General features: G+C 37.9%; 1 protein-coding gene across 9 annotated transcripts in view; it reads left to right on the top strand.

The window, feature by feature from the left end:
• Positions 1-24,571, top strand: part of PLCB4 (phospholipase C beta 4) — a 402,883-nt gene that overhangs the window by 313,665 nt on the left and 64,647 nt on the right. For all 9 annotated transcript variants that reach the window (XM_057502744.1, XM_057502741.1, XM_036880089.2 and 6 more), the window contains 9 exons: positions 1,789-1,884; positions 6,476-6,576; positions 8,517-8,552; positions 10,726-10,867; positions 11,475-11,559; positions 11,899-12,023; positions 13,919-13,970; positions 21,224-21,326; positions 23,245-23,409. In XM_057502744.1, coding sequence (XP_057358727.1) covers positions 1,789-1,884; positions 6,476-6,576; positions 8,517-8,552; positions 10,726-10,867; positions 11,475-11,559; positions 11,899-12,023; positions 13,919-13,970; positions 21,224-21,326; positions 23,245-23,409 — 905 coding nt within the window. The remainder of the gene's footprint in view (positions 1-1,788; positions 1,885-6,475; positions 6,577-8,516; positions 8,553-10,725; positions 10,868-11,474; positions 11,560-11,898; positions 12,024-13,918; positions 13,971-21,223; positions 21,327-23,244; positions 23,410-24,571) is intronic.

Here is a 24,571-nt window from a genome sequence, read left to right as displayed (position 1 = left end):
TGGAAAATATTTTCTTTCAGCAAATCGATTAGTTCAGTGAATTAGTAGCATCAAATATTGGCAAGGCTGAATTCTGTTTTTTCCTAGGTATTCTAAATTAAAACTTTTAAATAATATTAATTATGCTTTATTTCTATTACAAAAGCAGTAACACCATGGAAAATAAAAGCAACAAAGAAAAATATAAGAAAATAACACTATATATTTATCCATAGATGCATGTACTATAGACACATGTACATACACACACATTTAGACATATACACACATTCTTAACACTAGGATCATGTGAAATATACTGATTTTTTAATTATTTTTAGTTCAACTCATTAAGTATACGTACATGAAGGAGGATATAAATGTACATACTAACTTTAATTTTAAGGTATGAAACACAGAATTTATTATGTAGGATGTGGTATATATAATTTAAGCAGTCCCAAGTTGATGGATTTTCATTACTATGAAAACAACACTGGTAAGCTTACTTGAATGTTCATTTTATACATCTGTGAGGTCTTCTCCTTGGAATAAATTGATATAGCAGTTGGTTGGCCAAAGCATATACACATATTTTTTAATTAAGGTATCATTGATATACAATCTTATGAAGGTTTCACATGTGCAACATTGTGGTTTCAACATTCACTCATGTTATCAAGTCCTCCCCACACCCCATTGCAGTCACTGTCCATCAGCATAGTAAGATGCTATAGAGTCACTACTTGTCTTCTCCGTGCTATACTGCCTTCCCTGTGACCTACCTATATTATGTGTGCTAATCATAATGCCCCTTAATCCCCCTTCTCCCTCCCTCCCCACCCTTTTCCCCTTGATAACTGCTAGTCCCTTCTTGGAGTCTGTAAGTCTGCTGTTGTTTTGTTCCTTCAGTTTTGCTCTATTGTTATACTCCACAAAGAGTGAAATCCTTTGGCGCTTATCTTTCTTCACCTGGCTTATTTCACTGAATATAATACCCTCTAGCTCCATCCATGTTGTTGCAAATGGTAGGATTTGTTTTCTTCTTATGGCTGAATAATATTCCATAGCATTACACATTTTATATTGTGATGTATCTTGTTATACTGTCTTTCAGTTCCAGTTTCCACTCTCACTATAATATACAAGAGTGCCTATTTCCTAGCAATATTCTTAACTGGCTATTGCCCATTTTTTTATATATGTGCCCAGCCAATTAAAATGATTCTTAAATTTATTTTTTATTTGTATGTCTTCATTAAGTCTTCATTAACTACTTTCTTTATATACCTTTATTTATGATTTGCCCATACATGCTTTCCCATTTTTTAAATTATGTCATTTATCTTTATCTTTCTGACTTATGAGAGCAGTTCCTATATTAGGATCATAACCCCAGTTATATTGTTTACAAAAATTTTTTCCTAAAGTTTTGTCAGTCTCCAGCGTGCATGCCTTTTTACTGTTACTTCACCATAATTGTTCTCCAAATCATGGACTTTTGTTTTCAAGCCTTAAATGCTTCACAATAACTGAGCCCTCCCCTATCACCCCGTTCAAATCTGTGACCAGAATTTTGGGCAGTTCATGCATGTTCCAGCATCTCTTGAGCATGTGTAGATAATGTTGCACATTCCTTAAAGGATCCAACCACCAGGTGAGACGGTGGCCTAGGAACATAGTCAATAGGAGCCTAGATAATTAATTTGCTTTCCCCTTTTAATTTCCTTCACAATGTCAATCTTAGAGCCTAGATTTTATAAGTGATCTAACATCTGTGCTCATCTCCTTCTTTGTTTTTAATAACAGAGCAGCTCGAAGCTTTGAAAAGCCTGATGGAAGCTGGAGAATCTGCTGCCCCAGTGAACATCTTAGAGGATGATAATGAAGAGGAAATAGAAAGTGGTGAGTTGTTGGTTTTTTTAAATTTACATGTCACAAAAATACTTTTTAAAATGAGAAAAAACATGAATTTGTCTTAGTGGACCCTTTTATATAATGTGATATTTTAATTCTTACTAGGTATATAGTCATGCACCAAACTTAGTATTTTGGAGATTTTTGGTATTCCAAATAGGATTACTTCCAGTTTACCTGGGAACTAAATTTTACTGGCTTGGTCATCTCCATTCCTGTTGTGCATTTAGCTGTTGAGCAAAAAGTCACACAGACAGAGAATCCTTGAAGCACTTGCTGTAAATGGCAAGAGGTTGGAATAAAAAGAACAGTTCACCATCCTTTCCTATAAACAAAAACATGAACTTCAGTGTTGCTAACGGTGATAATAGGGAGGCAAGTTAAGAGGAGAGGAATGTAGGTGGAGACCCTCAGGTAAATGATGGGTTCATAGGCGTGCACAAAATGAACTGAAAACACAAGGTCAGTATTACAATTTTAAGTTCAATTTCCACCAAATACCCAGCTCAGTAGAATTATCCGTATGGTAGATAATTTGAGAAGTGGCAACTTTGCTTAAAATATTTGAGTATTTGCTGTTAGCTTCTATTTTACTTTGGCCATATAGCCACAACCATAGCGTTTGGTCTTCACTGGGTCTTTTGGGGGGTTTTTGAACCTTTTTAGAAAATTATTTGTTCATTATTAGTATGAGAATTGATTAACAAATGACTTGGACATATGTTGTGTGTCTATTGGTTAGACGATGCCTTAGATTTATATAGTGGCCTTGGGCTAAATGATTTAGAAATACTTGTAGAAACTCTCTTCATTTATTATATAAACATCTGAAATACAAGTTGATTTTAGGGAAGTTTGATATTATACATAAAAACCTGAAAGCCGTGAGAATTAACCAATCTTACTCGTGACCCCTTAATAAAAACTGCTGACTGCAGCCGACTTCATAAGGATGGTGGAACCATGGCTTCAAATTCCATTCCCAGGAAAAAAGTCATAATGACTTACTTTCATGTGTTTTATACGTCAGAGAGGGTCTAGAAGGCCAGAGATATCTTGTTATGATTACTGCTATGTAACCACCCCCGAAATTTAGAGTCTCAGAGCAATACTTGGCTAACATTTCCTGTGGTAGTTCCGTGGGTCACCTGGGCTCTGGCTGGTGGTTCTCCCTGAGGTTTCTCAGGCAGTTGCTGGCAGGTGCCATTTGGGACGTGTCACCAGATGGGGCAGTTTGGCCGGGTGTCCTAGATAGCTCCCTCATGCGGCAGCCGTTGAGCTGGGAGCTCAGCTAGGCCCACGGACCAGAGCGCCCCCATGTGGCCTCTCCACCTCGTTTGTGCTTCTCACAGCGCCGTGGCCAAGTGCTTAGATGGAACATCCTGAGAGCCAGTGTTCAAGAAGCAGAAAGCAGAAGCTGCTAAACTGCTCAAGAGCTATGCCCAGAACTGGTAGATCAGCATTTCCTCTATATTTTATTTGTCAGAGCAGCATTAGGGTTCACCCAAGTTCAAGGGCAAAGTGTCATTGCAGAGAGCACATGGGAAGGTAGAAGTTGCAGTTGTCTGTGGACAATACTATCCACCACCATGACTATTATATTATTTCAGGTGCTTCTGTAAATAATAAACCTAAACAAAGTTTAAGAATAAAATATGAAAGGCATATATTTCAAAAGATCAGTATAATACTTCTAAAATTTGAAAACATGAATATTATATAAAGTCAGTTCTTTAACATAAGCTAAGTTTCATTGATGATAATTAAAACATGTGAAACATTAGTACATACTGCAATCCAGTAAAACAAACTGCAAAATGATGGCATATATTAACAAGAAAAATAACAATAATATGAATAACAACTGCCACTGTTACACCGACTATAGATTAAGCAGTTTATATCATTGCATTATCTAATCTTTACACAGCCTGATGAAATAGATATGATTATACTCATTTTTCAATGAAGAAGCTGCAGCTTAGAAAGGTAACATATTTTGTCCATGATTCCACAGCCAGTGAGCACTGGCCCTAAGATTTACCCAAAATTGCCTAACTCCAGGTTCAAGACCTTTTATACCTTACAGTATTGCCGAAGAGAGCACAAATATGCAAAATAGTTGTTGAAAATATTTTTTAAAAGAAAAGAGGAGAAAGAATATAACTAATGAAAGTCAAAGATGTGGTATTTCCTAAATGCACACAAAATCCAAAATGAGGATCAGTATGAGTCTGCTTATCATCCTTCAGGGTTCATTCCCACCTTTTATGTGTGTGTTAATTATTACTACCAAGTATTTGCCTCTAGTCCTTCCCTATTAGTCCAAATTACACTTGAGATATTGATTAAATTGTAACTGAAATAAACATGTGGGATAGTATAAATTTAGGAAAGGAAAGTGGTAAAGAGGATGGAATCATCCACTTAAATTTATTTTTTAAAGGCATAGAGGTTTCTGCTATTCCAGTTATACAGATGATTCCTACGTTCCCTCAGTAACACTTCACTTAATTCTGGTCAACCAGTCGACTATAATTACCCTAGCATCACAGTGTAGTCCTACTGTACACAAGTGACTAGAGTCTCTAATTTATATACTTCAGCACAGCAGAAACAGCAGACCAAGCATAGTTCAAGAAGGCAGGGCCGCCTGAAGGCTGTAAAAAATGGAAAACGCTCTTAATTGGGGAAACCATGTGCCCAGTCATTGGCTAGGTTTAGAATCAGAAGCACACATGCTCCTAAGACTTAGGAGACAAGCAGTGGGGAATGCCAAAATTATATGTGATTGTAGATTTGTCTGTGCATACTTGCATTCTCAAGAAATAGTAAGTAACCTTTATTCATGCCACCCTTTTAAAGTAGTTAAGTCTGTACCACTTGTATGGGACACATGGTTTGACTTCAGGTAGTTTATATCTGGCTGGGCAGGTTAGACTAGTGATATATGAAATGGAAATTTAATAGTAATGGGCGTGAAGTCTCAAAATCTTGGTCACAGACTGTAGGTAATGGAAGCCTGGTCAGTGGTTATGGAAACCCAGTGTCACTTTTGAGAGCATTGTGCTAAGGATTGGAGAAATCTAGGTCCATATCTTACTCATTCCCCTCAGATTTGTGAATCGTTTCTCTGAATTTATTTCCTCAATCTAAGACACTGGACTAGATTATTTTTTTTACTTATTCTACCTCCTCAATTCCTTTTTTTTCCTGTCCAAGGCCTATATGACATACTTAAAAAAAAAATCATCTGCCTCCAAAATATCCCATATCAAATTATCAATTCCAGAAGAGCTGTCTCTCTTGTCTCACCTTCATCCCATTCCTGGAATAGCACCCTGCAAAAAGCAACTTACCTTTCAGAAACTCCAAATCCCAAGATGCCACCAGTTGAAAAACACCACTATTTTATTATGACTAAGAAAGAAAAGTGCTTCCAATTAATTGTAAAATACCATCAATTGAAGAACACATTGCAATGTCAGAAATATTAAAATGGGGGAAATGCACCTTGTAATCAGTAAAATAGTTTTTCCTTTACTACTGTTCTTGCATTTCCCTTTGCACATTTTAAACATGCTTTTAGAAAAATATCTCTAATTCTTAGGATCTGCTCACCTCACAAGTGAGTCCATACTTAGAAATTATTTCACGTTTTTTTTTGCAGTAAGGGTCCCTCATGGCCTCTGTTGTGACAACATGCATTTGTTTGGATTTGCCCTGACCCTGTGGGTTTCTCCTGATCCTGGCTATTAGGAAAATTCCTTACCGGGGAGTTCCCACAGAGTGGGGATGATGGGAATCCAGATCACCAGTACGTGGCTCATTTCCCACTGGGTGATCATTTTTCCACAGACAGCCTTAGATGGATACCAGAGCTCTTGTTACTTTCCTGGACTGGTGGACCAAGTGCTTCTGTGCATCCTTTCACAGCCTGGGCCATGATCCTGGGGCACCAGCTCTATTTAGCACCCACTTCCAGCCTTCCTACTACCATGAGCCCAAAGAACGATTTCAGAGTCCTTTAAACCAGGATGGACAAACGGTTTACAGAAGCAGTACAGTCCTCCCAAGCTCTTTCATTTTTTTATGCCACAACCTCCAGGCCACCAGCCATTAGTCCTATAAAAGTCAAGTGGACACTTCAGGCTCTTCGAATTATCAAATGTATTTTCCTTTTCTTCTGTCTTCTTGTTTTCCCTAGGTCACATGGAAGATCAAAACTCTTTTTTATGAGTCATAGATATTCCTGAAGTGCTTGAAGTTTTAATTTTTAGGGTTAGTGTCTTAAGTTAGAAATATTCATTTAAGAAAAATTGGTTAAGCATCAAGCATGTCAGACACCATGCTGGATGCAAGAGAATAACAAGTAACAAGTTGTGCTCTCTAACCTAGAGTTAGATAAGAGTTTAATGAGAGTTTTATTTGAAAAAAAATTTTATATTTAAATGTTTCCATTTGCATTTAGCTTTCTTCTCCTCTAAAAGTGCTCATGTTCTACCCAAGATTATGGAGAAGGTCTGACTGGTTGGTGATTAATTTGGCTTTGTGGATTTCCCTTTTGTCTTTCATGCAGCTGAACAAGAGGAGGAAGCTCACCCTGAATATAAATTTGGAAATGAACTTTCTGCTGATGACCTGGGTCACAAGGAAGCTGTTGCAAATAGTGTCAAGAAGGTCAGAGTATTGGTGTCCCTTTTCTTTCCTGACTCTCAGGAGGGAGCAGCTATGAGCTATGAATTGTAGAAATGTGAACCACAGGAAAATAAAATAGCCTGTAATTCCCCTCCTAAATTATGTGACCAGAATCAATATCTGAATGTGAGACACAAACAGCATTAAGTTAGAAAGAACACTTAAATTGCTCATTAGGCATACCCAGTGTTGACCACTATGCATTTGGCCCATGTCCCTTAACCATTATCATTTATCACATTATTATACATGCATAGGGAGACAGTAACAGCATCCTAGTGGCAAAGGTCAGCCTGTTGAAATCATGGAGAAAATGACCCCTGATCATCCCAGTCAAGCCCTCATTAGAAAACAGTCCTACTAATTAGGTACCTCATCTCCCTCCTAATGCAAAATATGCATGAAAGTATTTCCCTCCATCCAGTCATTCAGCCAAGAAAAATACTTATGGTGTACCTACTATGTGCCAGGCGTAGTCTAGGCCATAGCAAGGGTTCTGGGTTTCTGTCCTCGTGTAGCTTGACATCTGTTGGGAGCATATTGGAAGCAGGTGGTAGACAGATGAGAAGCAAGTAGACAGTCAATGATGTAATTACTGTCTGTGATCAGTGCTGTTATGAAATCAAGCCAGGGTAAGATGAAGAATAATGAGGTAGGGGGAATAAGGAAATCAGAGTCTCTTGTACTAACACATCTATCACCTCACATAATTACCTTGTGTGTATGAGTGATGAGAACGTTTAAGATTGGCTTTCTTAGCAACTTTCAGTATGCAATACAGTATTGTTGACTATAGGCACCGCACTGTACATTAGATCCTCAGAATGTATTCTTCTTTTAACTGTAAGTTTGTATCCTTCGACCAACATCTCCTCATGTCCCCATCCCCAGCCCCTGACAAAGTGATTGATTTTCTAATGCTGTTATGTGACTGAGGCAGGAGGCTTAAGACTGATCATTGGATTGGTAACATGAAGGCCATTGGTGACCTGGAAATGAGAAGTTTCAACAGAGTGGTGGGGGCCACCAGAACTGACAGGTGTGAGGGAGTTGAGACTATACTTCCGAGAAGTTTTGCTCCAAAGGGAAGCAGGAAATAGGCTGGTGGCTAAAGGGAACCTGAGGAGTCAAGAGAATATTATTTTTAAGATGAATGAATCTGGAGTGTGTTTGCAAACTTGGAAATAGTGCAATAAAGAAGGCGAGCCATTCTTTCAGGGGAGAGAGGGGATAACTGCCTGTGAATTCCTAGAGAAGATAAGGGTGAGTGGCATGAGGTGTTGTGAGGGTAGGGTCTTTGATGGGAGCCAGGGTTCTTAATCACTGAAGACAGTAGGGAAAGATACATGTAAGTGTACACAATTGGTGGTAGGAATATGGGAGAACATTTGCCTGATGAGCAGAGCCAAAGGAATACTTCCATCACACCCTGTCTTTTCCTGCAGAGTACTGCACGTACTTTCAGAGTATTGAATGCCTACTAAGTTCAGTTTTAGTTTATGCTACCTCATCACATAAAACCTTTATGAATACCCAGACACGAGTGCTGAATTGCTGAAGAGTGACCATTCATGCTTGCTGCCCTTTACATATCAGAAGAGGTGCCCACATCAATTATTTCCCAAGACCTATGACTAAATCACTAATTAAGTTACTATATAAGAAACCATCTAAATAGGCAAAGACTATCAACAAAGGAAGGAGAAAACATTAAGATTTGCTCTTCTGGCATTAAAGACAGGCTGTATCTTTTCAGTATTTGCTTTTGTCTATCGCTTTATGGCATCGATAATTTCCCATCTTAAAAAATAAATAGAACAAAATTATATATATTTATTTAAGTATTTACATATGTATGGCTCGTAAATTTAGACTTTTGCCCTTTAGAGAAGTAAACAAATTATTTTCTCTCTCTAATTTAGGTTTCTGATGACCTGGAACATGAAAACAACAAAAAGGTAAGAAAATTTCCATGTACATTTTGTTTGATATATGAAATGCGATATGCGTCCCTCTAAAACTGAACATTTTGTGCTAAGTGTTGTTACTCTGTCTTCCCCCTGCCCCATGGAATATCAAGCTTACTATTTATGGGCATAATATTTACATGTTTGATGCATCTAATTATAAGAGTCTTCAATTCACAGTGATGAAATGATTGAATCCTGGTAAAATCACAAAAAGGGAAGTGATATAAGACGGTGATAGTGATATACAGGGCAGTGATATACAGGGAAAGTAAGTAAGACGATTTTTCTGAAAACAAGTGGTCAGTGCAGTTAGCCATTTTCTTAGTTGAAATTAGAGATATTCCTGGAATAGGAATACGTAAATCATCAACACATAAATTTGAAAATGAAAATGAGTTAGTAGGTCATCAAATCCATATTCTAGCATAACAGAAAGGTCACCTCGTTCTGACTGCATTGGTATTCTGAAAGACCGTTGATTGCACATTTCACACATTCTAGGATTTTTATTTGATGTCATCAGGTATTGACTTTATTATAAGAAAAGTAAAGTTTGTATTTTTAGTTATTTTATCCTCATCACAGTCCTTCAAGATGTCAAAGTGGTCTTAGTAAAGGTATATGGTTTATAGTTTATTAGAGTATTGAGACTAATGTTCGTTACAGGCAGAAATTTGCCTTATAATTTGATTTCCACACTTCAGAGCTTCAGAAAAGACTGGCTGTCTGGTGAGGGGTGGAGGGAGGGATGTTGGGGAGAGTCCTCCTTTATTTAGAGTGAGACCCTATCTTTTCACTGTCCAAATATTAAGTTTGGAATCATTATGGATAAGTCTGATCTCAATCCTCTCCCATGATGTTTGTAAAAATCTCTTTTACTAGAATTTCATAAGATATTGTGGTCAACAAAGCACAGGCTAACATTTGGTCACAGCTATTTATTAGTTACATAGCTATGACTGAGTTATTTTAACCCTCAAGGCCTCAATCTTCTCATGCAGTCAGTATGTAGGACTCTAATCCTTTACTGACTGTAATGAGGTTGTATGTGCAGAATTTCAACCAGCTGTTCAGCACATGTTCCCGTGTTACTTATTATCATTAAACATGTGAGCAAGGATCAGACATGGTCTCTATCTACCCTTATTTGGAGAGGTCAGGACATACAAAGATTAATGACTAAAAACAAAAACAGGTTACATTATTTGATTATTTATATCAGGCTATAATTGGTACAATCAGTCTGATGATTTAGAATTCTCACATTAAGTCATCAGAGAAGACAGTCTGACCATTTTTTAAACTAATGAATTGATTCATGTGACAAAGCATTTTATCCACCTGTATCAATCTATGAAGGAAATTTAACTTTTCTAAGTTCTCAACAAAATGTTGATTACTCTTAAAGGCATTATTTTTGTTGTTGATTTTGTTGGTTTTGCTCTAATTTATCAAGAAATAAACTAAAATAATTCATTTTCATTTTTTCTCTCTGCAAAATGATGTAATTTCAGTATGTCCTATGTTATGGGGTTATCAGATCATTTTAAGAAAAAGCTTTTTCAAAAATACCATAAACTATTTACACATATGGTTTAAATTCTAGAGGTATGTTAAGCAAATGGGGCCCCAGACTAGCCACATCATTAGCACTTGGTATCTAGGAAGATATGCAAATTATTGTGCCTCACCCCAGACTCATTTCATCAGAAATTCTGAGGGTGGGGCCCAGGAATCTGTGTTTTAACACCTATGGCCCTCTGCGTGATTCTGATGCACACTCAGGTTGAAAGGTCACTATTTTTGACTTTGTGCCACAATTTGTGAAATTTTGAATGATAATCCTTGTGGTATGTGTATTTCATAGCCCTGCTGTGAACCTCAATATAGTTTCTTGAGTATTTTAAAGTCCTTTAAAAATCTAAAAAAATCCCCAAAATGTAAGATGAGCCAAATATTTTATAATTGTCTCCTTTTGCATTATTTGGAGCTACCATGGACATTAACTTTTAAAATTATCCTTTAGCATAATTGAGGAAGAAAAAGGTCTTTATCTTATAATTTGTGTGTGTGCAAATTATCGTTATTGAGGAAAACTGGAGCATATCTGTGAGTCCCGCTGAAGTCACCAACATGCGTGTCCCCTTCGTTGTGCTTGTAGGGCCTGGTTACCGTAGAAGATGAACAGGCATGGATGGCATCTTACAAATACGTAGGTGCCACCACCAATATCCATCCCTATTTGTCTACAATGATCAACTATGCACAGCCTGTAAAGTTTCAAGGTTTCCATGTGGCTGAAGGTAACACCAAAGGTTAAATTCATTGCTTTCTTTGTCTGCTTTGCTTTTCTTATGCTAATGAGCTGTGATCTTGCTGGTTCCCTTTTCTGTTTCCTGCACAGGGACTGTTCCATCTCACCTTACTGTTTCACTGCGCAGTGGCATTGTGTTGTCATTCCCTGCATCATCCACAGGGTGGCTCTGAAATACTTTGGATTTCTTTGCTCTAGAAGCATGTAATTTCTTAGATATACTCTCCTAAGACCTCCTTTAAGTGAAAGCTGGCCTCCAAAAACAAAGTATTTTTAAACTCTTCATAATTATTTCTGGGCTGGAGAAGCTGTCATCATCATCATACTCAACAAAAATACTCATTTCAGGGGTGTCTGTGTGTAGTGATGGGTGTACAGTTTATCTGTTTAATGATTCTAAAATTAATTCATTACACTATTTTTTTTAAGTCAGCTGTGTCCATCGACAGGATGATAATGGAAGTAGAAGCTCCTGATATGATAATGAAACATCTGTCTCCAAAGCCTTGTGATTCGGGATGTAATTGCATTTATTGCTTGTCTTTCCGGGTGGGTTTGAGGCAGGTTTTCTGAGTGCATCTTTGTTTTCCTTGCAGAACGTAATGTTCATTACAACATGTCTTCTTTTAATGAGTCCGTTGGTTTAGGCTACCTGAAGACACATGCGATTGAATTTGTGAAGTATCCTTATATAGCAAATGGGATGAGTTTTGGGGGTACTTTCGGGTCGGTAGAAATCTCTAACACAACACAGATGACTAATATATAATTTTGTTTGTAGTAGAGCTGATAAAATAGTATGTGCGCAAGACTACAGCGGCTGTGAAAATATGCCCAAATGTGAATCGTTTTTATAATCCACACCTTGAACTGCAATATTTCTCCTAAGCATCATTTATAAATGTGAAATTTATTCTCTGTTGTCTACATGATTGTCATTCATGGTCTTAGACTAGACCTTTTGTTTGTTTATTGCTGCCGGAATATGGTTTTCTCCGGTCTCCTTAATAAGTTACACAGTTATAACAAACGGCAAATGAGTCGCATTTACCCCAAGGGAGGACGAGTCGATTCCAGTAATTACATGCCTCAGATTTTCTGGAACGCTGGCTGCCAGATGGTTTCACTGAACTATCAAACCCCAGGTAGGAGCTGATGTCCAGTGACCTCGAATTCCACGAGAACGCTTTGACAAGATGGTGCCAACAGTTGACATCAGTTGGCTGTGGGCATTTTTAAAAAAGGAATCAGACATATGGCAAAACAATGTGTTATTGGATTTATGTAATGGTGAGAAATTAAAAACTCAAAGTAGAACAATAAAATAAGGTAGAAGGTAATATATTTTGATTTAAATCAAATTTTCTTTCATAAATGCCATGACTACTCTGCTAAACATTGTCCCCTTTTACAAAACATTTCTAATTGTACTTCCTTTTCAGTCGAAGTTATCTTTGTTTCCAGAGGCTGAATTAAATGAAGAATTTTAGTATCTTTGTAGAGTAACTATGACTCATTTCTCCTTTGCAAAGTACCCTTCCTGCTGTTCACAGTTCATCAAATATCAACAGCACAGTGGGATTCCGTACCGTAAAAGTGCAGAACATTATGGAGTAAATTATATCAAAATGGTGTAGAAGGAGTTACACATTTTTAGTGATGCTAATCTGTAATTTAGTCCCCCAAAGTGTACTTAAAGGCAGGTTTCTAATACATGAATTTCCCCACCTTGGAAGGAAAGGAGTACATTTTTATAAATGCATACATAAAGTTTTAAAACTCTCTGAGGTTTGCTTGTGAGCCTAGGAACACAACTTTAAGATCAGAGATAGAAAAATACTGGGATCCGGTGGCTTACCTAAAGCAGGTAAGAAATAGATCAAAATACCTATTCGTTTTCCATGGTTAATTCCACAGCAAGGTATTTAACATTGGTAAAACAAAATAAACTTGCTCAGTCTTTTGCTATATGAGGGTACCTCCCATGTTTCCCACTTTGGGGGCATTTTCCTTTTCTAGTCCATCCACCATCCTTTGAGAATTTCTGTCCACCTTGCTCCCTATTATCTGGACTGATTGGAAGGTCCTTTGACTTTCATCCCTTTGGCATGAATGTGGCCTGACTGGATTTCCCACCCCTTGATGGAGCATGTCAATGACCAGAAACTGGAGTCAAATTTGTACACAACATCCCCTTTGGTCCTTGCTCTACTAAACTATGACTAGGTACTGGTATAATACCGTAGTATTTCTAGCAGAAGCAAAATTAAATGATCCTACTGATTTTACTTACTTAAAAAGGGGTCAAGTTGTATTCTTAGTAGTCAGTGAGTCCATTATATGGATTAAATGATCCTAAAGCAGTTTATTCACTAGGTCAGCTTGTATTTTATTCTATAATATTGGGATTAACCATAAAATGTTGAAGAAGAAAAATTCATCAGCTTATTCATCTATTTTGCTGATGAAAAGAAAGAAGATTGAGTCCATTTCCAGGGGAAAAGTCCTAAGCCATGCCCTGCCAGTATAGACCCCACCAGAAGGATTCTCCTTAAATCTGAAAGTAGGAACAAGCCACCAATTTTTACATGATACTACCTACTTTATTTTTGGTTCTTTTTAACTAAATGTTATATTTTCATGACCTTGTTGGGTATCTCTAGCATACCCTTCTTCTATGGTCATAAGGTGCATTCTATCCAACTACATCAAGTTGGACACCTATACTCTTAACACTAAATGATCATATGACACATATATTGGACCCAATTTTTAAAGCAATTCTAACATGGTATTTATTAAAACACATTATGTTTAATTTAAATTGAACACGAAGTCACTTCAACATGGAAAAGAGAATTATGTACCTTAAAGAGAGAATTGTGTGCCTTAGAAATACCCAGAAGTTCTGTTTGGTGTCAAAGATTTTTTGGCCTAGGATCATAGGATCAGTATATGATATCCATTGTTTAAAATCACACCATCAGGATCTTCTTTGTCCAGAAAGACGGGATGGTAAATTATTTTTGTCTCTTGGCAGATTTAGCGATGCAATTGAATCAGGGAAAATTTGAGTATAATGGATCGTGCGGGTGAGTAATGTAATTTAAAGTATTGTCACCATGTTCCAGAACTCCATACTACAGTTATAATGAAACCGTGTCATTTTTAATTAGGGGCTGCTGAATTTAAGTGAGGTTTGAGAAATGAGATAGAAACAAATGAAATCCCTAGATAAATTATATTTGCAAACATACATTCTTCATCTCTCCCTATTTTACTAAGCAGATTAAAAAAGAAAGTTTAACCAGAAGTTAAGCAGTTGATTTATACATACTGTACAGAGTTTAATTCTTTCACTTAAAATTCGGTAGTGGAGGTTTTTATAGCCATGACTGACTGTGACCTGTGCTCATTTGGACATTAACTGGGACGTAGGTGTTACATATATGTATTTCAGCTAGGACAGAGAGAGGAATAAAGTTGACGTGATAAATCATGCAGTTATAGGTGTCCAGCTGCATTTAATCCAGCTAGGAAGAAAGCATTGTCCTCTCTTGAGTCTTCTACAAGTCTTGCAAATAGCAGTTATCAAAAAATAATGCTATGAATATTGTTCTAGTTTACTTAAGTAGCACACTTTAAAATCTGTGAACCAAGTAATGAGCTAAGAGATGTAAATACACTGAAATGCAGAAAGCTTAAATGAAAATATGAAGTTGAAATTTTATAGAAATGAAAAAAACTGTGTGGCCATATTTTCTCTGTGCATCTGTCCCCAAGCAGCACTCCTGGTAAATAATCCAAAACCACTACCCAAAGGCTTCTAAATAAAACCAGTGGTGCACCATCCCCTCCCATAATGCTACCTACTCTCAGGAAGTTTTTGTCTCCCCTGTTGAATATCTGATTTTCATTACTAAAAACAGCCAGTCAAGAAAAAAATGTTTCAGCAGTTGGGGTTCAAAGTTCACACTCTCCCTATGCACCAGATGGTTCTCTCTCAGCATACCTGTACCCACAGGTGATGGCCCTAATACCTGAAGCACACACCCCCCCACACACACACATAGCTGAAGCATGCACTGTATTTTCCTCTGCTGTGTGTTTTGAAATAAATGAAAATTACACATCTTAAACTAATGCAATGTCATATATCAGTTATATCTCAAAACAGGGGAACAAAAGAAATAAAAATTATTAAATTGGGAAGAAAATAGCCAAATGCATATTTCAAAATTTTTAAGCCTCTCTTGTTATTAAATGCAAAATGTTCATAGCTAGTAGATAGTGCATGTAAATTGATGGATGAAACCCCCCAGTGGTGGGTTGAGGTAGTAAGGCCCCAGAGGGCAGTTGGGGTGCAGGGATAAAAGCCCTTAGCTCTCGTCTGAAGCCTGAGTTCAAGCCCCAGCTCCTGTGTATGCTGTGTTGCCCTGGGAATGAGGTGTCAGACTCTGAACCTTGATTCTCTGCTTGATGAAATGAACACAGTAACACTTACCACACTGAGTTTGTTGTGACAGCTCACTAAGGATGAATATGAGTGTGTATGAAATTACTTCAAGGACTGCAAATTTCTGTGCAAAAGTGAGGTTTAAGGAAAGCTTAAGACCTTATAATTTATCACACACAGAGACCAGGCAAGATTAAATGGGCACTCTGTTCAAATCAGGCCTTTATGACATCCAGGGAGGCAGCCATGGCCCTCATGGTTCATACCACACACATCAGGCCTGACTGCACTCCCTGCTTGGAACTTTCCAGTGGTCCAGTAACACAAAAGGAGCTTTCCTGTCCTACTATCCAACAGCTAGCACTGATACAGGGAAGGGAATTGTTACCAGATAAGAGGCCTGACTGAAGTTGCATGCATTTACCATATTTCTTTTCAGGAGTTTCCCTTTTGCCATAGCTCACATGTTCAGTGTCTAATTTTCTGTACCAACTACTTTAAGATAAATTCACAGATAAGGATGGTGCTACCTGAGTGTGAATTCTGTGCCGTTGTGTTTGAGACAAGTTACCAAAAGCCTAAGTCCTATCAGAGAGGCTAAAAAGTGCGATTGTTCAGTGGGCAGCCCAACTTTAAGAGGCATTGACATGTTCAGAGGCTTATGTCACACACACACACATACCACTCCCCTCCCTTTTCCTCACACTCATCCTGGAGGCAAAGGTCATCACCACCAGGGAAAAAGGAGTCTTTCTCATGTGTGTGTTTCTGTGCTTCTCAGTGGTTGGGGAGTCAAAGCTAGCAGATGCAGGACTAGCCACACATGACACATTTCCACAGAGCAAGAGCATCAAAGGTACTCCGTGGCTTTCACCACATTGCCCTTGTCATTTCCCACCTGCCTGCAGGAACTTTAAAAAAAATCCTTGTCAGCTCTGCCTGAGCCTGTGTTCCTTCCTGTAAAGAGTCATTCTGTGCCTTTTAGGCTGACAGTGGCAAACAATAGCTGTTATACATAGAACATCAGTGTGCAGAGCACATACACACCCCCTGGGCTAACGACAGTAACAAAACAGCAAAAGCTACCTGGGATTCTCTGCCTGCTGTGTGGGCTGATCTTTTTGGAGTCTCTGCCATTGGGCCCAGTAAGTGTGATTTTTATCGGGAAAGTGAGCATTTGTTTACAACAGGCTTGTTTTTTAAAGATGGAAAAATGGGAAGCATTTCTATAATTCCTCATGAAACAAAATAGAGCAAATTAAGTTCTCAAGTCCTTTCAGTCTTTCAGAAGAATCAGAATAGCACAATGTTTTATGATTCAAAAGTGCACATTTTTTATATAAGTTTCTCTAATCAGAATGTGTCTTGCAGTTTGTGGCACCTGATGGTTATAATCAGCAGCCGTCCTGTGTTCTTGCTGGTGAATAAAGTAATGGAGTGTTAAATGACTGATGGCATCTTAGGTGTGATGAAATAGAATGCACTTCCTTATGACCCCATTCTCTGACTCTCGTGGCTTCTGTCTGCCCCTCTGACTGAAGGCCCTTCTCTGCCGCCCTTGCCTTCCGAGGCCCTGCAAGGTCCACAGAGAATCCTTGGATCCCTCCATGTGCTTTTGGCTTTGACCTATGCCTGTGTGCACCACACAAATCCATGATGTTTGGAATAAAATTGTTTCCTGTACCAAAAAACACCAGGCAGGACCAACTGCATTGTTTGCTGGGCCTCGTGCAAAATGAAAATGAAGGGCTCCTTATTCACAAATTGTTAAGAATTTCAAGCCAGTGGCTGCAGAGCATTAAATCAGGCACACAGCCCTTCTAAGGTCAGAGCTCTATGCAGCTGCACAGTCCCATACCCATAAAGCCAGCTCTGGAGGTGGGCTCCACCTTCAGCTTCCCCACCAATGGCCAGGGTGCTGGACTTGCACAGCTGCCAGGGCTGGGCTATGAGTGGCATCCCAGCTGCACTGTGAATGGCAGCCCTGGCATCTTTGCTGCATCCACAGGCCACCTCAAGGCCCAGGACAGACAGTCTTTCAAGATAAACTGGCTGAGTGCCAGTGCCAAGGCAAGACTCTCACCTAGTGGTCCTGCCAAACTTGTCCATGTTCTCTTTAGTTTTCTGAGTGTATAAAATGAAAACACTATACTGAAGGCCGCCTGCTTTGGAGAACTGGACTTAGGTCTCCTTCCCCTTTTCCCCTGGCATTTTTTATTTTGGATCAATTCACTCTTTCACGGATTAGTTTTCTACTAAGCACATAGGAAAGGAGGGAATGTGGAAGAATGTTTTTGGCACCTAGAAATCATCAATATCATTAATTCTCTATTTTCGGAGAGAAGGGGCTTCTGGGGGAAATGCTGATTGTTTGGACAGCCACTGCCCAGGGAGATTCTGGACTAGAAAGATGACTACAGTCCTATATGGATCCCAGAGGCTCCATCTTTCTCAGGAGGCAGAATCCCTCATTTCATGCACTGGAATCCAAACACCGCTGCTGTGGGATCCAGAGCGATCGGCTGTTACCTCCCCTTACAGCCCATGTCTGGGGCTTCGCCAGGCAAAGCTGCTGGCTTCCCTTGGAGTAACACCGTGATCACTCATGTACTTCCCATCTTGAGTCCCGAGCTTTGGTTGTATCATCATATTTTCCAGGGGCTAATACAAGCCACAAAGAAAGGTCCAAATCTGAGCCCCTATGAATTAAAAGCAATATCTTCTATCCAGTTAGAGCTTTCATATTAATATTTTGGGTTGCATCCTCTTGGAGACAGGTGAGCATTCAAAATCAGCTTTAATATTTGAACCACTCTGTAAAATCTCTAGATCCTTGATTAAAAAATCAGTGTTGTTATTCAGAAGTTCTTTATTGATGATTCCATCCAAGTTGAATGTGTTTAATGTTTTTGTTCAGATGGAGAAGATAGCAAAGAATGGCAACTTTGTCAAACCAAAATGGTACTTCAAATTTGTCTTTAAGGAAAAATATGCCTCAGGATCCCTTTTTGGTTGTATTTTTAAAAATAAATTTGACATCATCTAGCATTGAAATGAGTAAGTTACACTTCTAAGGAATATAAAAAATTTGATCTCCTAAATTTTTATTCTTTTACATTTAAAAGAAAACCTATAGTTCTGGGAAAAGTGCTTTTATTTTCCTTTCGGAAATAGGAAATTTCCTGTTTTCCTATTTCCTATTTTTCTATCTATGGTTATAGATATGTGGAGTTTTTCTGTCTACGGTTATCATCATTCTAACAATAAAAAATAATTCTATTTAGACAGATGAAGTCCTTTGACACGTTTTGGGGAAGTTACGGAATCTGGCCAAGATGTGAATAATGTGACCATAGCCAGTGAGCATAAGGAGCAGGCATTGTGTAGTATGAGTCAATTTCAAAACATGTTTATCACTTCAAAAAGAAAGCATGTACCCTGTAGCAAACACCTCCCAGTACCCCCTGCTCCCTTCACCAGCTTTTATCAGCCACTAATCTACTCCCTGTTGCTAAAAAGTTCTACATATTTTATATAAATGGATTTATGTGACGTGTGGCCTCTAGTGAATGGCTTTTTTCACTTTCCATCTTGGTGTTTTCAAGATTCATCCATGTTGTCACATGTCAGTACTTTGTTTCTTTTTATTGCCAAATAACTTGCCATTATATGGATATACCTTCACGTGTTGTACATCTGTTCACCTGTTGATAGACATTTGGATTGTTTCTGTCTTTTGGTTATTATGAATAATACTGTTATAAACATTCATGTACAAGCTTTTGTGTGGACACATGTTTTCGTTTTTCTTGGGTATATATCTAAGAGTGGAATTGCTGGGTAATATGGCAATTCTCTGTTTAACTGAGGAACTCCAGACTGTTTCCCTAAGTGGCTGTATAATTTTATATTCCCACTGCAGTGTATGAGGGTTCCACTTTCTCCACATCCTTATCAACACTCAACTATTATCTGACTTTTTTGTTAGAGCTATGCTAGTGTGTGTATAGTGGTATCTCATTGTGGTTCTGGATTTGCATTTCTCTGGTAACTAATGATATTAAACATGTTTTCAAGTGCTTACTGGCCATTTGTATATCTTATTTGAAGAACTGTCTATTCAGAACATTTGCCCATTTTTTAACTGGGTTATTCTTTATGTAGTCTAAGTAAGTCTCTTATCAGATACCTAATTTGAAAATATTTTCTCCCATTCTATGGCTTGGCTTTTCACTTTCTTGATGGTGTCCTTTGAAGAGCAAAAGTTTTCATGATGAAGTCAAGTTTATCTGTTTTTTTCTTTCTCTTTTTTGCAGGTGATTTTGGTGTCACAAGAATCCATTGCCAAATCTCAAGTCACAAAGATTTCTTCTTTGTGTTCTTCTAAGAGTTTTACATCTATAAGCTCTCACATTTTGGTTCTTGATTCATTTTGAGTTAATTTTTGTTTATGATGTGAGGGAAGGGTCCACTTTTATTCTTTTGTCTGTGGCTATCCAGTTGTCCTAGTACCGTTTAAAAGACTGTTCTTTTCCCCAATGAAGGGTCTTGGCGTCCTTGTCAAAAACCAGTTGACTGTGGATACATTATTTCTGGACTTCCTGTTCTGTCTCATTGATTTGCATGCCTGTCCTTTTGTCAGTGACACAGTTTTGGTTACTGTTCCTTTGTAGAAAGTTTTGAAATTGAGGAGTGTGAGACCTCCAGCTTTGTTCTTTTTCAAGATTGTTTTAGCTGTTCTTGGTCCTGGAGTTTTCATATGAGTTGTAGGATCAGCTTGTCACTTTCTACAAAGAAGCCAGTTTGGATTTTGATAGGGATTGCATGAAATCTATATGCCAATTTGAGGAATAGTGCCATCTTAACAATACTAAGTCTTCTAATCCAGCAGCACAGATGTCTCTCTATTTATTTAGGTCTTTCATTTCTTTCAACAGTGTTTTCTAGTTTTTAAAGTGTATACCCTTATTTTAGGTTTATTCCAACGTATTTTGTTCTTGAAATTATTTTGTTAATTTCATTTTTGAACTGTTCACTGCTAGTATATAGAAATAAAATTGATTTTTATATATTCACTTTTGTATCCTTCAGCCTTGCTGAACTAATTTATTAGTTCTAATTATTTTTTAGTGTGTTCCTTAGTGTTTTCTGTATACACGATCATGTCATGTGTGAAGAGAAATAGTTTTACTTCTTTCCAATCTGGAGACCATTTATTTTCTTTTCTTGCCTAATTACCCTGGTTAGAAATGGAGAAATCATTACATCTTTATTTTCACCTGCTTCTACATGAAATTTCACATTTCTCCATTTGAAATTTCACATTTGATTATGAACACAGACAAAAATCTACAGTGATATTAATGGTGCTTGTAACTCTGACACCAATACAAATCACAGGTTGTTACAGATCTCAAAATATTTTATGGAGTTCAATATTTTGAAACTATTGTAATCACCAGACTTGTCATTAGATCTCAGAATTTACTGCATTAATTAAAATACAATATAGAAGTAGAATATCACATAATTTTCCATATTTTGATAACTTTCTCATATAATTGATATTTCATGGTTATTCTTTTATTTTACGCGTGTAAGAGAAAGTATCTAAAGGGGTCCATGGCATAAGGAAATTCAAGACAAGATGACAGTATCAGGAAGTCCTAGATTTCACAAGCCTGGAGTCTTGAGAGCAGTCCTTCTGCCCTGCTCCTCTTTGGGATTATCTGTAGGGCAGGGATATTCCCTTCAACCCTTGGAGCCACTGCCTAAAAGCCTGGCTCCTAAGTTAAAGATGAGGAAAAAGAAATATTTTCTGTCTTGAATAGTGATTGTTTTATCCTTTGTAAAGGCAACTAATAAACTCCTGTACTTTTGTCCCACCAGCTACCTTCTCAAACCAGATTTCATGAGACGGCCTGATCGGACATTTGATCCCTTCTCTGAAACTCCTGTTGATGGGGTTATTGCAGCCACTTGCTCAGTGCAGGTAAGGCTTCTGCTCTTCACAGAATAGTATAAACGTGCATGCAGATGCTCTTGGAAAAGTCTTAAGAAATCACAATGAAAATATTTAATGTCAAGTTGCAACAGTCATGTGTTGCTCTCAACTTTGACTTAAAATTTCTCCTTTTCTTTCTTGAGATACATTTTCTTCCACTAGTAAAATTAGTAGCTACTTTTAGTGAAAGATGCTAGACCAAAAAAAGTACCTTCTAGAGAATCTGGGGCAACCAGGAGTGTTCACGAACTGCTGGTGGGACTGTAAAATAGTACAGCCACTTTAGAAGATAATTTGGTGGTTCCTTATGAAATTCATCATACTCTTACCGTAATATCCAGCAGTTGCACACCTTCATATTTACAAGTGAATTGAAAACCTATGTGCACACACTTTCACAGAGATGTTTGTAGCAGCTTTATTTATAATTGCCAAAATTTGGAAGCAACCAAGATGCCCGTTAGTAGGGTAAATGGAAAAATAAAATGGATATATGGTGGTATATCAAGGCAATGGAATATTATTTAGCACTTAAAAGAAATGAGCTATAAAGTCACGAAAAGTCATGGAGGAAACATAATGAAGTCAAAGAAGCCAGTGTGAAAAACAATGTCCTATATGGTTCCAACTATATGACATTCTGGAAAAAGGTAAAGCTATGGAGATAGTAAAAAAAGTTGAGAGGTTGGGGAGAGAGAGGAATAGGATGAACAGAGCACAGAGGATTTTAGGGCAGTCAAACTACTCCGTATGGTACTGCAGCAGTGGATATGTGACATTATGCATTTGTCCAAATCCATAGAAAATATACCACCAAGAAGAAAGCTTAATATGAGTGTGGACTTTGACAATGATGCATCAGTGTAGATTCACTGATTATAACAAATGCATCAGTGTGGGGCAAGATACCCATAGTGGGGGAGGGCAGGGGTGGTTGGGGACAGGGCTAGATGAGAACTCTCTACTTTCTGCTCACTTTTACTGTGAACCCAAAACTGCTAAAAAAATTAAGTATTAATGAAACAGCACCTACTGTATGAGCCCATTTGTACAAAAATCCTAGAAAATGGGAACTAATGTATAGTGACAGAATGTAAGTCAGTTTTTTCCTCTAGACCAAGATGGAGAGGGGGATGGTTAACAACAGGGCACAAAGAAACTTCAGTGGGGTGATGGAAATGTTTATTGTCTTAACTGTAACAATAGTTACACAGATGTGCTTGAGTATCAAAACTGATCTCACTGACCTTAAATATGTCCAGTTTATTGTATGTCAGTTATACCTTAAAAAGCTGTTCCCAAAATTATTATTGTTAGATAATGCAGAAAAAGACTAATAAATGGCATTTGAAAAGCAAACGAAAAATAGTCTCCCCATAGCTTCCTAAAAGATAGAATCGAATGCTGGTCTTTACAAAAATTAACAGTGTCATAGCTCGCCCGTGTCAGTATCAGCCAAGAATAACAGGCAAATTTGAATATTACTTTTCTTTCTGTGTGTCTCTTTTCAAAACTTTTAAAAGAATTCAGTAAAAGTGTGGCATGACAGAGTGTCAGAGCTATGAAGGGATCATAGGGTATATTTGAGTCCATCGCTTCATTTCGTAGTTGTGAACACTTAGGGAAAACAAAGGTGTATAGACACTATTTCTTTGTATTATATGATTCATGTTTTTTCTTCTTTCTTTCCCTAGATGGTTCTCAGAGGTAGAACCTCTGCCTGGAATAGTTGTTTGCATATAGTAGTTGCCCAATAATGTTGTAGTTTAATAAGGAATGAATATGTTATTTCTGCAGGTAAAGAAAATTTCTGAAAATGAACAGAGAATGTTTTCCAGATTATGCTTTGCTACTGATGATTTCATGGGCTTTACTTCTCTTTTTTCCTGTTTCTGTATTGCCACAGGTCATATCAGGTCAGTTTTTGTCAGATAAGAAAATTGGCACATATGTAGAAGTGGATATGTATGGGTTACCCACTGACACTATACGGAAGGAATTCCGAACTCGCATGGTGATGAACAATGGACTCAATCCAGTTTACAATGAAGAGTCATTTGTATTTCGGAAGGTAGGACATTTTCAGTGTGCCAGATTCACTCTGCTAACTTGGGAGCCACATTTTAGTGCATAGACACTACATGAGATAGGGACAATTACTCAGTCCTAAATGTCTTCTTTTTCCCCTCTTGTAATGAATAACCCCTGTAGCTGTCATAGGATTGTTGTTTCCGTTTGTCTCTATGCCCCTGCGGCTCTCCTTTCCCCCTTGGAAGACTTGATCTTCTACATGGGATTGTCCAAGCTCCAGGTTTGCAGTCTATTTAGAATGTGTCCTCCCTGGTGACACCATCATACACTGGAGAGTTTTTCTCTGCCCCAGCAGTGGTAGTAACTTGCACTATTCCTTTAAGACAGGTAAGATGTTGCCCCCAAAACTATGGCCCATAAGTGTCCTTCAGTGGGGCAGTTGGTATTGTTCTATGCCTCCAGAAAATATGGTATCTGATGCTACTCTCAGATTCTATGCGTCAAGTACTGCTTTTGTTTTTCTGTTTCTTTTCCCCCAATACTATGCTATACATCCATCAACCAGTCAGTCATTTTCTCTAATGATTCCATTTTTAATTTGTGACCATTTTTTTCTCTTTGTTTCTCTTTTGTCAGTTGAAGGTGTATTGAAAAATTGATGCACTAGCAGTACTGCCTCTAGGAATGTCTCCTTTATTCTTTCCTCACACTTCTTCTGTTACCCTGACCAAAACGGTTTCTTGCTTCTTTTTTAGGCGCAGATTTTCCAGGTGTTTCTGCTCCATTTATATGTCATGCAACACAGATAATCAGCTTCTTATCTTAACAGAAATAGGGGTTATCAACTTCAGAACAGGCCAACTGACTTGCAGAACTCAGTCGTGGAGGATCAGTGTAGTTCACTGAAACAAGCCAGTTTGAACTTTAAACTCTCCCTGTGCTGTGATATCATTATCAATGCTATACCCCGTTCTTACCTTCTCTTCAGCAGTCAGGGTGTGTGCAGCCAAACTGCACACACAGCCATAATTTGTGTCTTTTTTTCTTCTCATGTTTTCCCTTTGTTCCAGCTGGATCTGTTGTCATTCTGGCCAGTGTTCTTTGGCATAATGAATAATCCCTGTATACATTTTTAGAAATTCAGCAAATTGACTTCAGGTATTCTTTATTTTTGATGAATAAGGAAATATCAAACTTGGTTA

Source organism: Manis pentadactyla, chromosome 5, assembly GCF_030020395.1.
Source record: "Manis pentadactyla isolate mManPen7 chromosome 5, mManPen7.hap1, whole genome shotgun sequence".
Lineage (NCBI taxonomy): Eukaryota > Metazoa > Chordata > Mammalia > Pholidota > Manidae > Manis > Manis pentadactyla.
The sequence above is the reverse complement of the archived record's forward strand: the minus strand, read 5'-3'. Positions and strand labels throughout refer to the sequence as shown.